This window comes from Peromyscus californicus, unplaced genomic scaffold (assembly GCF_007827085.1).
Source record: "Peromyscus californicus insignis strain IS unplaced genomic scaffold, ASM782708v3 Scaffold_8__1_contigs__length_139910024, whole genome shotgun sequence".
Taxonomy (NCBI): domain Eukaryota; kingdom Metazoa; phylum Chordata; class Mammalia; order Rodentia; family Cricetidae; genus Peromyscus; species Peromyscus californicus.
Genome location: NW_026294606.1, coordinates 89,098,735 through 89,112,908, shown reverse-complemented (window position 1 = coordinate 89,112,908; position 14,174 = coordinate 89,098,735). Strand labels below are relative to the sequence as shown.

Below are 14,174 nucleotides of genomic sequence, written 5' to 3'. Positions count from 1 at the left end.
ATCAGAGCTCAGGTCTCCTGATTGCACCTGTATTCTCTGGGCCGCTTTAGTGGCCCCTCCACCTTACCTTTTAAGTCAGGTTATGTCACTGAGCCCAGAGCTCGCTCTCCAATCAGAGACCCCCAGGGGTCCTCCTGGTACTGCCCCCAAGTACTGGGATTACCGGCACATGGGTGTTGGGGAGCTGAACTCAGATTCTCATGCTTGCCAAGCCAGACGTTTATGTGTGAATCGGTCAAACAAAGCTGTTTTGTTCTTACATTCTACATAAACATAATACTGTGCCTCTTCCAACACCCCATCATGCAACAGTGATCCATGCACATTGGCCCTGGGCTCTGCCTGCCCATGCCCTCAAGGTGGCTGGGTGCTCCCTCCTGAGCTTTCTTCAGCCATCCAGATAGGCATGAGTTCTCAAAGCTGCCACCCTGCTGTGGACGCCTGGCACAACACTTAACCGGTTTCTGTCCATCAAGGGCATGACTGCCCTCCACCGAGTTTCCTTTGTACCTAAGGGGTGTTGGGATGGGGTCAAGGATACAAGCCAGCGTTTTTACCTTGATCCTTCAGATCAGTGTAGGGGGCTGGAGAGATGGCTCAGCAGCCAAGAGCAGGCTGCCCTTGCAGAGGACCCTAGTTCAGGTCCCAACACTCACGTGGTAGCCCAAAATCATCCGTAACTCCAGTGATGGGGATCTGACATCTGAATTCTTCGGGCACCAGACATGCGTGTGATACACACATGCAAGCAAAACGCATATATAAAATTTTTAAGGGTATGTGTATGTAGAAGGCACAGCCCCAGCCAAGCCTCCTGGGGGCCCCCATCCCCATCTTAATAACACCCCAGAGAAACAAATCACAAGGCCCACAACAAGGCTTCAAAAACAGGTTTACTGAAAGGAGAAACCACCACACATCCTAGGTGACAGTGTCACAGGTGATGTCGGGCCCCAGACACACAGCAGCTACTGTTTCAGGGCCCTTCCCTGATCCTTAGGCAAAGCTGAGCTGACCCGAGAGGGCTTCTAAAGAGCCACTCTCTGTCCAGAGCTAGGAGGCACTCCAGACAAACCACATTTTCCAAACAGGCTTGTGAGCGCAAGTGACTGGGCTGAAAAAGCACGTTCTGGTGGGTTTTGTTGGTCTCCATGCAAACACAAAAGATCCAGCCACAGAAAACTAAACCCCTCTTTGGAGGTTAGCCATATGGGCCAAGGGGCTGTGAATGCCAGTGCCTCATTCACAAGTTCTAAACCATGTCCTCCTATCTGCAGCTTCTGGGAGACACCTATCCCGCTCTTCCCCAGAACCACAGACTCGGTCTATAACAGCAAATGGGTGATGATGACCTGAGGAGGTTGACACTCTACCCAATCAGGACAGAAAGGCAGGGGCAGAAGGAGCTCAGCACACCCAGATGCTCTGCCCAGCATCACTGTCTTGAGGAAAAGAGGCCCAAACTAGGAACACAGGTGTCCTGGGGTTCACAAAATCCTGACAGCCGAGGAGGATGGTTCCTCTCCACTAGTGCCCACAAGTACTAAAAAGTGAACATACAATGGGCTGGTGTTGTTCCCAGCAAGCTTGGCGAGCAGACAGAGCCACTGGAGGGCTGGGACAGAAAGCCGGCAGCTGGGGAGGAGGCCCGGTTGTCCAGCCCCAGCAGTGCTCAGCTCCCAAGTTCTTGGTGAAGGAAAAGTCTAACAAGTGCCTCCGAGCTCACTGCATGATGTGAGGCAGGGCTGGCTGACCAGCATCTGGCCAGGAACTGCCAAGCACCCACTCTACTGGTAGACATGCGGGGACAGGGAGGACCCAAGAGGAGGCGCAGGGATGCTGCGGAGCTGACAGCCCAAAGCAGAGAGGCCCAGGGTCTGAACACATGCCACAAACAGCCAGGCAGTTGATGCCAGAGGGACACAAGGTGAGTCAAGACCAAAGCAAGGAGTCTAGGACTCCCAGTACTGGCCTCCCAAGGGCGGACTACAGATGCTGAAAGTCTGAGAAATGATAGCCAGTGTCCTGCCACTGCATCAGGGCCTGAACACATCAGGGCCTAAACAGACACCAGCAACATCCTCACACAAAAGAACTGTCCCCACTAGAAAAACTTCCTGAGGCTTGCACCTGACCTCAACCACACACAGCAGAGCGGGCCAAGTGTGGAAACCCACAAGAGGTCCTCTCTCCAACTTCCATGGACTATGCAGCCTGAGTAGCAAAATGATAAGGCCAGCCAACAGTTCTCACATGGGGGGGGGGGGGGCCAAGGGACAAAGACATCTATCTGCCGCCTGTAGAGTACCTGAGCCTGGCTGTTCCCTACACTGGGCAGCACTGTCCCACCTCCATCCAACAGTGATGCCAGCCCTTGTCAACCCTCACCTGCAGCAAATGGGGCATGCGTTTAGGAAAGCCAATGTGTGACTGGCTAATATGTGAGACCGCCCTTGCTTAACTGGAAGTGCCTGGGGACACTTGAGAAAATTCCGAACTACAGCATCCCCACAGTAAGACTCGGGGCCTGGGTAAAATGTATTCTTGATTTTCTCCAAACACAGCGAAACCAGAAGAGCAGCCACCTGCACGCCCAGCTGTCTGGTCTTCACAGTCGCAGTCCCCACCGTCCAGAGCCTGCCTCATTTGGCACAACAGGAACACTCATGACTAACAAAGGAAGTAACAAAAGGCTGGACTCCATCCTGCAAAAGATGCTAGAGGCCAGAACCCAGCCCTGGCAGCTCGCTGCAGGCTGTCACAGCACCTGGAAGAAAGCCAGCATCCCAAACCAGTTCACAAGGGTCCTTTGCCACGCTACCTCCCGAGTCTGCAGGCCCTTCTGACAGGAAAGGCCTGCCATTGTAAGGGAGGGTATGGCCATCCTCGTGTGGCTGCCACCTTCCTAAGGTCTCTCACCAATAGGCCGAGTTCTGAACACCAGGTACAAGGACTTGCAGCAGCCCTCGGGGATGACAGCCAAGGTGGGAGAGGCGGCCTAGAAGTCTGCTGAGTCCTGGAAGTGCTGGCGGGGGTTCCAAAGGCCTGAGCTCTCGGTCTCTGCCCCGGGGGAGACACTGATGTCCTCAGAAAGGGTTCCCAATACAGACATTAGCACAGCCCAGCACTCAGGGTCTCTGACCAGATGAGTCCTCAATTAGCAAAGATCCCAGCGCACTGCCGCACCCAAGTGTGACCGTCTAGAAAGCGGCCCTCTCTCTTCGCCTGTGAAGGGCCTCACAAGTATCTCTGCGGACACCAACAGAGGCACCTGCACAACCATGGGATGAAAGCAACAGGGACGTGGTGTCCAGCAAGGGCAGGCCCGACAAACAGACAGGGCCAGCTCTCCATCGTGTGTGTGGAAGACCAAGGGAGTGGCGTGTGGCTGCTGGGGACAAGCAAGTGGCTGGCCTGACAGCTTGGCTCTAACGCTAGAGCAGGTGTGACACAGAGGACACCAGGGGGCCAGGATGGAGACAGCAGTGACACTCCTTGGTGGCTCCTATCAGCCAGAACAGGAAAACAGGTCATGGTAGAATGCCCTTGTCTAAGCAAGTTAGTGAGGAAATAGAAACCCATCCAGGGTCCCTGGGCCCGATACCCCAAACTCCACTGAGGTCACCTTCCAGCTGTGACTGTTAGGTCATCCAAAGAGAACAGGTGCAGCAGAACACCTCCCATGATCCGTGGCGGCTGGGTCATAACCCACCCGAAAGACAGATTCCCTTTCTCCAGAGAACCCGAAGGCATCCATTTGACTCTCTGTGTCACAGCCACCAGCTAGTCAGACTCCCCCTGGCCCAACTGTTCACTTCCCCACCGAGCTCACTCCTCTCCTTCACAGCTACCGACAAATCAAATATACAAGAGTATGTTACACACTATACAAGAAGTGCCTCGGGGCAACCGGGACCCTCGTGAGGAGGTGTGCGTTCATTTCCAAAGTGCATGCGTCCCCCACCCCAGGCCCCAGTGCAGCCTCTCCGCCCACGTGGAGGTCAGGAGGTGAGAGACTGGATGTTCCTGAGCATCTCATCAAAGGCCTGTGGCGACGGTGCGTCGGCATTCTGGAAGGTGGCCTGAACTCTGCTGTACAAGCTGAAGGACTTCAGTTCCAGCCAGAGAAACCCAAAGCAGTCTTCATCAAACAGGACGAAGACCCCGGGAGTGCGCTCAGGACTGGTAAAGCCATGGCCGGCGATGAGGCCCGTGCCGTAGAAACTGGAGAGACAAGGGAGCATGCCATCAGAAGGCGCCCGGAGAGCAGGAGCCCACACCACATGGGGCACATACAGTGCGCACTGGTTTCCACAGCTCCAGCCATACCACAGCAATTAGCCAGTAAGCAGCACCCAAGGAGGGCCTCACCTCACAGGGTTGGGGTCAGGCTCAGGTCCCTGACTGAACTCTGTCCAGGATAAGCACATGGGAGCCCCAAGGGCTCTGAGCTACTTAGGTAGTCTGTGTGCAACAGACCAAGATTTGCCTATCTGCGGCCCAGAAAACATGGTGGCAACTGAGGTCGGAGTGCCAGGCAGGCCCGCCAGGAACTCTCCCATGCCCCTCCCTGTACCCAGGGACGTAGCAACTGAGAGACTGCTCAGGAGAGCAGCACAATGGATCAGAGGCTTCTCAGACGGGGGAAAAGCTTGTCCTTCTCCAGACGGGTAATCAATGGCCACAGAGGCTTCCTGCCTCAGAGTGCAGGGGCCTGGCCCTTACTCCTCTTTGCAGAATGGCTTGGATGATGAGGGTGGGCCTATCATGAGCTGAAGACAGGGGCCAGGGCTAAAGCCTAAGAGGCGAAGGTCGAGGAGGCCTGGGCTGCTGCCCAGCTGGTTGGGTTGTGGGTCAGATGCCCCCTCTCCCTCACCAGTGCGGTCACATAGGACACAAACCACCAAGGGGCTGTCTGACCTCGAAGGAGCAGAAACAGGCAGTGGGAGGAGAGGCAAGAAACAGCCAAGGGCCTGGTGAGCTGCACCCACCGAGCAGTTGAGATGTGGACGATGGCACCACCTACAGGACATGCAGGCACACTGCAGGACCGGAACCCTCTCCTGCTCCACCCACTTGCCGAATCTGTGGGGCATTTTCCTCATCTCGTTTTTTTTCACCTGACTAACCAAGTCAGTCATCTTTTGAGGCCCTGGCGAAGCTTGGCAGTCTGTGCCACCTGAAGTGGCCCCATGTCCTAAAGGCTCTTGAAAAATCCCACCCTGGGTCCTTCTGTAGGGTGTTGCATTTGATCTGCAATGCTGTGGTGTCCCGCCCCACGCCACCCCCAGGCTCTGAGTTTGAAAGCTGCTAATGTTGTTCTGGAAGAGTGTGGAGCCCTCAGCAGGTAGGGCCTAGCTGTAGGAAGGAATTTGCTGGGGGACAGCCAAACCCCTGTTTCAGGCCTATATTCTGTTTCCTGCTCTGCACGTGAGCTGCTTCTGTCACAGGCTGTAGGAACACAGCCCAGCCTGCCACCACAATGGCTGAAACCATGAGCCAAAAACAGACCTTGAGCCGGCAAGATGGCTCAGTGGGTAGAGGCACTCGCTAGGCGGCCTGACCACCCGAGTTCAATCCCTGGAACCCACATAAAGGTGGGAGAGAGCTGACTCCACACAGTTGTCCTCTGACCCCCACGTGCAGCATGGCGTGTGCACCCCTCCCCGACCCCCACATAACAAAATATCTAAAAACAGGCTTCTAAGCTGTGAGGCAGGGGTCCCTCCACCCCCCCAGAAGCACACCAAGTTGCGCTGGCTGAGAGCTGTGGTCCTCACCATAGCCTGCAAGTGCGGGGATAGTCCTCATTCCTCGAGCTGACGCCCACGGGCAACACAAACGGCTGCCCCTGCCCAGTTGAGGCCGACTGCTCGGCGGCTGCCTCAGCTCCACTGCCAGCCTCTTTGCTGTCCCCGGCGGCGGCGGCGGCGGCGGCGGGTGGCGGCCCCTCGGGTCCCTTCGCGGAAGGCTCCCGGGGTGGGGCGGGGTCCTCGCCGGCCTCCTGCTGCTCCAGCCGCACCTGCTCTCGGACCTCCAGGACGATCCTGGAGAGTTCATTGAAGTTGCGGAGGTTCTCCACATCGGGCAGCTGGATGCGGCGATGCAGGTCAATCTCCACAGTCTGCTGCCCCGCGGGGATGTTGGGGTCGCCCTGAGGAAGGGACAGGTGGCAGTAAGCAGGACTGAGAGGCCCATGAAGACCTCCCGGCCTGCCTGCTGAGCATGCTCAAGTTCTGCCAGGTCTTGCAGCAGCACCTCACAAGGCACTGGAGTCTCTGAGGCTTCCTTAACAAATCAGCTCCCAAGAACAACCATGGCTCCAGTGAGTGATGCAAGATGCCCGCTGGGAGTGCAGGCTCACACAGATGTCTAGAGATCTCGCCTGTGAAGCATGTGCACCCTCCCAGGGTCTGGCCGAGAGCAGGCCAGAAGCCCAGTTCAGGCTGGTCTGACTGAAACAGTTTCTGAGCCTGACTGGAGGAAGTTCCCATCCCCTCCACCAGCCACTCTGTGGTGGTGGAGTGCTAAAACCCCAGGGGAGCAGTCAGGTATCATGAGGGCCCTGATTCTGGATTCCTGATCCACAGCACAGGGACATGGGCCACAGAAGCCCCCGATGGAGGTTTGGCTGCTCAGGACACAGTAGTAGCATCTAAAACCCACCTCCCAGAACGCGATGACAGGTGAGCGTGGTGGCAAAGTGGCCCTGGCAAGGCACAGCCACACGTGCAGTCAGCTATTCAGAGCTCAGGAAGAGGGGCTTTACTTGAGGCTCAGATCCCAGCCCAGACCACAACAGGGGCCAAACCAACATGAGCTGTGAGGCTGCCTGCTTAGGCAGTGGGTCCCAATGAGGCTGCACAAGGATGTTAGTTAGGCAGCCTTTTCCAAGTTCCTGCTCATTCAGAACCTAGGAAGTCTGGGTCATCAGTGGAGAGGGCCTAAAAATCAGCATGCCCAGCACTGGCAGGGTCCTCATTTGCTGAATCCTGTGTCTCTGGAGCACAGCGGACGCATGCCTACCCACCAGATGGCTGTGAGACACTGGTACGGCTCACCGTGATCTTGGTGCCCCTGGCACGTGAGCCGTGGAAGCTGAGCATCACAATTTCCAGGCCATGGCTGCCATAGGTACCCTTAAAGAGGCCGGGCTTGATGAGGTCATCGGGGTGGCTGGGTGGGAGGTAGATCCGGCGGTACGTCAGGCAGTTGCTGCAGGGGCATAGACAGAAGAAGCAAGGGGCTCAGCTTGACCGGACAGGTGTCCTCCGTGCCTGGGCAGCCCCTTGGCCAAGCCCCCAGCTCTTGGGCACAGCACTCCTGGCACCAATGTGCACCCTCAGGGCCTAGGAGGGGCAAGCCCAGGAGCACAGCACAGCTCACCATTACCCTCAGGAAAGGAGCCCATGCCCATAGCACAGGGAGGGGTCGTGGTCAGGCATGGAGCCAGATGCCAGGAGGAGGCTAAGAGCAGGCTTCCCAGAGCCGCCTGGCTTCAGCACACACTGGCCACTGATGCCTATACTAGGGAGACAAAGATACTAAATACCACAGTAGGGGTGGAGGGTACGGGTGTGCTCACAGCGCCACAGAGAAAGGGGACCTACATTCACAATACTCAGAAAGGGGGGACTAAGTCCACAGTACCCACACAGAAAAAGGAGAACTGAATTCATAATAGCCAAAGAGGGGCAACAACTGTGTTCACAGTACCCAGAGAGGGGGGACTGCATTCATAGTCCCCACAGAATAGGAACCGCATAGTCTCTATAGAAACAGGCCACACTCACCCAAAGAGAGGTCCTCACACCTACAGTGAGGGAACTACTTTCACAGTACCAAGAGACTGCTCTCACAGCACCACAGAGGCCCTGACTCACTCGTACTGACTGGTGTAGATGAACTTCATCAGAATCAGCTCCTGCATGTGCTCGTGGAAGATGTCTTCCAGCGTGCGGCCCCACTCCTCCCTCAGCCACGTCCGAAATTCCTTCAGAGAACAAGGGCACGGGAGTCACCAAAATGGAAGGAGAGAGGCTGCTGTATGAAGCTGACTGAACGAATACTTCCAAACCGAAGGGGCTAGCTGGTGGGCAGGTATGAGCCAGAGCTGGCGAGCACCTGGGATGTGGGTCTGAGGATGGCCCACCTGTGATAAAGGACAGGTTCTTCACCTTCCCAGGGCACATAGCCTCAGACTCCCAGGAGGGCAGCAAGGTCACAGGGTTCCCTTAGGCAAGGCTGGGGTCAGAGCTCCTGTCCTGGGCAACAGCCCCTTACTGTGCCCATGGTGGGAGACTGGTATCCATACTGATCCAGCTTGACCCTGCACAACCCAAGAGACCTGAGGCAGCTGGAAGAGTACAGGCACAGCAGAGCCCCATCCTAAGCCCAGCCAATGAGAAACAGCCCCTGCTCACCCAGGACAGGTCACTCAGGCAGCCCCTGCTCACCCAGGACATGCCAGACCCTGCTCAGGACAACCCCTGCTCAAAGGGTTGATTCTACATGATTAACATAGGTTTCCAAACCTGACCTGGTATTCCCTGACTAGCAAGAGCTCCACAAATGGAGGCAAAAGCAATTCACACAATTAGGAAAAGCTACAATCTTGGGATGGGTTTCTTTAACATGTCACTGCAGGAACCCAGAAGCCACTGCAGGGCCCAAAGGAAGCCAGAGGCACAACACAAAATCTTACCAATTTCTATTTCCAGCATCTTGTACAAAGTAGAAATTGAAATCACACAAGCCCTGTGTACAGGGCCGCTACCGTGCAAGCCACAGAACAAAACTGGCCACAGGCAAGGCCTGAAGGAAAAGTCAGGTACTCTGCCCTGTCAAGGCTACAAACTGACCGTCTAGGTCCAACACCTCAGATACAAGCTCACCATACAGCACACCAAGAAACCAGAAAGCCCATGGAACCATACAGAAATGCAAAGACTCCAGACACATGGACAAAACGGGAAGATGCCAAGACTCTCAATACCATCCATCCACAGACATGAGCTCTAAGACATGAGGAGCAGTGGGTGGGTCCCTAGAGTCATGAGACAGACAGGACCACAATCTGGCCCATTTTCAACAAGGATGTCCAAGCTCTGACTGGGGAAAGTCTTCAACCAACGGAGTCACCCCTTCCTCACACAACACACACAAGAGGCAACAGACATGACCACAAATCAAAACCGGTCCTCCTCGATCCCAAGGGAGGGGTTGAAACACTAACAGTAGGTCTCCATGCCTCTGTTTAAACAGAGAAAAAGGGGTTGGGGATTTAGCTCAGAGGTAGAGCGCTTGCCTAGCAAGCACAAGGCCCTGGGTTCGGTCCTCAGCTCCGGAAAAAAGAAAAAAGAAAAAAATGTGCTTCATCAAACAGAGGAAAGGAAGGTTGTCTGCAACCTGGGAGGAAGGCTTTTTAAAACCCCCCAAAACCCCAGCACTCGGGAGGCAGAGCTAGGTGGATCTCTGTGAGTTGGAGGCCAGCCTGGTCTACAGAGCAAGATTCCAGGACAGGCTCCAAAACTACACAGAGAAACCCTGTCTCGAAAAATAAATAAATAAATAAATAAATAAATAAATAAATAAATAAATAAATAAATAAATAAATAAATAAATAAATAAATAAATAAAACAATAAAACCCCCAAAAAATTGTTTTAAAATTAGGCCCCACTGACATTAAACTCCTCATGCTAAAGAGTTGGCTCAGTGGCTGAGAGCATTTCCTGTTCTTCCAGAGGACACGAGTTCAGTTCCCAGCACCCCACGTCTAGCAGCTCACAATGACCTAAAACTCCAGATCCAGGTGATTTGACTCTCTCTTCAGGACTCCTCTGACAAATATTCACATAAGCGCACACACACGCGTATATTAAAAATAAAAATTTCACAAGGCAGAGGCAGGCAGATCTCTGTGTGCTGGGCCAGCCCAATCTACAAAGTGAGCCCCAGGACAACCAGGCTGACTTAATTAAGACTTAGTAAAACCTGTCCCACCCTCAAAATTAAATCTTTCATTACAGTGGCTGGTCTTGTGGAGGAAACATTTTTCATAAAAACCAAATAGGTAACAGACAAAATAAAAGCAATCAAATGGGAGCAGCAAAGACTTCATCAGAAGCACACTGAGCTGACTGGAGTGACCATCACTGAGAAGCCCCAGCCCACTGCTCAGAGCCAAGGTCTGCAGCAGGGTGATCACCCATCACCCCACCAGGGCAAGCCCCAGCTACACGAGGACAGCACCAGGGCCTGGAACACAGCTCAGGAGTGACTGTCATATCCATCCAGGGGACACACTGTGCCTGGCACTCAGCAATCACCATCATATGCTCCCGGGAGCCCTGGGAGACGGCCAAGAATGACGACATGGCCAAACTTCCTCCTCTCCCTGCACCTGCTCTTCCCCAGCTCTCTCGCACCCCCAGCGGCCACTGTCTCAAGGAAAGGGAGCTGGTTTAGCTGCTGTAAAGAAAAGTTCGGGCAGTGTCTCTGGACACCTGGGATGGACATGCCTGTCTGGATGTGACTAGAGACCTACACTTGTTACCAGAGCTCAGAGCTAAGGAAACCCAGAACTTATGAACACAGGATGTCTTTGGCTCATGTCTCACGAAGACACTTCAGCTCTCAGGAAAGCACTTGCTCCTGTTCCAGCCAGGAGCGCACTGTGTTGGGAGCCTTTAGAACCCCTCAAATCCCATCACATTCTTCCAGAAAATGAGCCCATGACCTCTAAGGACTTAACAGCTGAGGGCTTCGTAAATGAGAATTCCAACCATCTCAGAGGGGCAGCAAGTCATGACCGCAGGAAACCAAAGTTTAATGGCAGTGTTAGGGCAGGGACTCCACCAAGTGCAAGCACTGTTCACTGGAACTCTCCTGTGGGTCTCTGGCCACCAGGAACCCTGGAAACTCAGAAAACAGCTACAGATGCATACCCATCATAAACAGCTCCAACAGACACCCACGTTCAACAATCTCAAGTTGTTCTTACTGGTGGTGCAATGTAGATGCTCAAAAATCAAAGCTCAAACCTCAAAAGCAACATAAACTCACTTGTGCAAGTGGCAGGAAGCCAAGCACACATGGGTATCCACTGTGCTGCCATGATCTAGAACCCCAGGCCGCCAGGTCCCCTGTGTGGAGAAAATAGCCCTGAACAGCTTTCAGGGGGCCCCCTGCATTACACATCTACACAGCTTCTAGCGCTCTAAGTGGGTGGGTTCCCACTAGAATGTGCAGGGGAGAGCAGGGATTTCCAACTGCTCGGGGAATATAAGCTATGTCATGCACACGTCCGCGTGGATGCTCTTGTAAGGTGGACCACAGACACGCTCCGCACAGAAGGGGTTGGCATGACAACGTGCAGCAATGATGCTGGCTATGAGGTGGCAGTTCCAAATGATGGGACCTCCCATGCCTCTACTTCAACCAGCAGGAGGCCAGGTTAGCGCCCACGAGAAAAGACAGCCAGGCATGCAAACATCTTTCCACAGCCTCCCTCCTAGACCCCAGGACTCACCTCCTGCCTCCCACCGGACATCCTGTGGTGGTCTGTCTGGTTGCACTTGGTGGAGAACTCATCTCTCTTCACGATCTTCAGTGTGACCACAGAAGGAAAAAAAAGGACCAGGAGGAACAGTGAGTCCTAATGTCCACCACCCTCCCCACCAAACCCACTGAGATCCAAATATGTCAAGTCTGATGGTGCAGGCCTGTAATTCCATCTACTTGAGAGGCTGAGGCAGGAAATTCCAGGTTCTGCCTGGACAAGAGGGTGGACTCCAGGTCAGGCTGGGCAACTCGGTGCAACTGTCTCAAAATAAAAGGAGGGCTGGGGCATGTCACTCGGTGGCGATGGTGACAGCTGTCAGTGAGACGCTTGCAGTGGAAGCATGAGGACCCGGGTGGTAGTGTGGTGGCACAGCTTGAAATCTCAGAGCTGGGGAGGCAGAGACAGGGCGATCCCTAGGGCTTGCTAGCCAGCCGAGCATAATTGGCTAGCCCCAGGTCACAGCAAGAGACCCTGACTCAAAACATAAGAGGGACGGCTCAGAGGTAACAACAAACAACACCTGAGGTGCCCCCCTCACATGAATGCACACACAAGCTCACATGCATCCACACACAGGTGAATATATGCACACATGCCCACCCAAATAAATTTTCTGAGGGGCTAGTGAGATGGCCTGGCAGGTAAAGGCACTTGTCATCAACCAAGACTGAAGATCTGAATTTGATCCTCAAAACGTACATGGTAGGAGAGAACTGCTGTGGGATGTTCTATATGGCAAATGTGTTGCTAATTAGTCAATAAATAAAACACTGATTGGCCATTGGCTAGGCAGGAAGTGTAGGCGGGACAAGGAGGAGAATAAAGCTGGGAAGTGGAAGGCTGAGTCAGAGAGACACTGCCAGCCGCCACGATGAGAAACAGCATGTGAAGTTGCCGGTAAGCCACGAGCCATGTGGCAAGGTATAGATTAATGGAAATGGATTAATTTAAGCTGTAAGAACAGTTAGCAAGAAGCCTGCCTCAGCCATACAGTTTGTAACCAATATAAGTCTCTGTGTTTACTTGGTTGGGTCTGAGGGGATGTGGGACTGGCAGATGATAGAGATTTGTCCTGACTGTGGGCCAGGCAGGAAAACTTAAGCTACAGAGAACTGACTCTCATAAGTTGTCCTTTGACCTTCAAATGTGCACTGTGGCATGCACGCTTGCACACATGCACACGCGCGCACACACACACACACACACACACACACACACACACACTGGTTGTTGATTTGTAATTTTTTTTTAAACTTTCAAAACAAAAAAGACCCAAATGCATCTACAACAGGCCACTGGAAGGAAGACAGCCAGAGCCCCATCTCCCAGCATGTGCACTTCCAGAGGCAGGCACAGCATTTGCCCCACCGGGCTCACGGGAGCCAGCATCAGACTGGAGCATGTGCCTGCACATTGACGCACCAGCCAGCAGAAGGCAAGAAACTAGCCTACAGGGAGAACAGAACAGCTCCAGGCAAAAGAAAGTTCCAATGGGCTCCGGCAACCTCCATCTTCACAGACACACACGGCATCAGGGAGACCCTTTCCCCACTCCACTGAGCTGGACAAGCCACAGCCTACAGCTAGGGGTCATAGTAGAACTGTGACAGGCCACAGCTAAAGGTGCCATGGCACACGTTCCTGGTACCCACCAGGATGGCACGGGACTGTGACAACCAAAGGAGGAAGGCCCTTCAGTTACACATGCCTGTGTCACGTCACAGGGGACCTAGCTCTCCTCTACCTGGATGTGGCCGTTGTGGGGCCCTTTGTGGCCGTACATACACTCCACCGTAGCTGACTTCCTCTCCATCAGGTGGATTCTAAACAGTGGCTTGAATCGCATGGGGTCACCAACATGGGGGTCATGAGGAGGCAGGTACATCCAGCCGATGATGAATAGGCCATCCACCTGCAGTAAGAAGACAGTGGTCACACCAGGCAGGGTTGTTCTCTCCTTCAGCCAACAACTGCACATCAGAACCTGTGGTTCCAGACATGAGCCTGCAACCTCCGCATCCAGGAGCTGAGGGCCCTATGGCTGCCTGAGTGTCTTTAAGCAGTCCAGAAGCACAGCCAGAAGGCTAATGGACTGCTTACAACCAATCTGTGTGCACTTGCAAAGTAACATCTGGCTTTTCAGTCTCCTCTACTGAGCCAAGAAATGGCACTGCCGCTGCCCAGTGTGGGCACCTCCTGCTCGCACGAGAACCACCACGAGGCTCCCACTCACCACCACGTTCAGCAGTCCTCCATACGGCCCGATGTCTGGCTGCCACAGCCCCAAAATGTGTCTGTATCGGTGAAGCACTGTGGGGAGAGAAGGAGCACTATTACCCAGCATGCTCCACTCACCCAGTATGCTCCTGAGGCTCAGGAAACACCTCCACCATAAGCCACTAGAGATGACAGTCTAGCCTGTGCCTGTCACCATGGCCACTGCTGCTCCACAACTGCTGCTCAGAGTGATAGATAGATGAATCAGGGTGCTGCTAAAGGTCCTGACTGTCCGGTGCAGGAGCACGGGGTCTCTGAAGACCGTGCAGTCACAGACGGCTACTGAGCACAGCTTACACTCAGGCCGACCAGGCAGGACCACAAAGGGATGG

General features: G+C 54.1%; 1 protein-coding gene across 2 annotated transcripts in view; it reads right to left on the bottom strand.

Moving 5' to 3' along the window:
- Positions 1-875: 875 nt before the first annotated feature.
- Positions 876-14,174, bottom strand: part of Fbxo31 (F-box protein 31) — a 33,133-nt gene continuing 19,834 nt past the window's right edge. For both annotated transcript variants that reach the window (XM_052727234.1, XM_052727235.1), the window contains 7 exons: positions 13,799-13,875; positions 13,310-13,477; positions 11,533-11,607; positions 7,884-7,993; positions 7,062-7,215; positions 5,781-6,154; positions 876-4,224 (listed from right to left, as the gene is read on the bottom strand). In XM_052727234.1, coding sequence (XP_052583194.1) covers positions 4,002-4,224; positions 5,781-6,154; positions 7,062-7,215; positions 7,884-7,993; positions 11,533-11,607; positions 13,310-13,477; positions 13,799-13,875 — 1,181 coding nt within the window. In that variant the 3' untranslated portion in view covers positions 876-4,001. The remainder of the gene's footprint in view (positions 4,225-5,780; positions 6,155-7,061; positions 7,216-7,883; positions 7,994-11,532; positions 11,608-13,309; positions 13,478-13,798; positions 13,876-14,174) is intronic.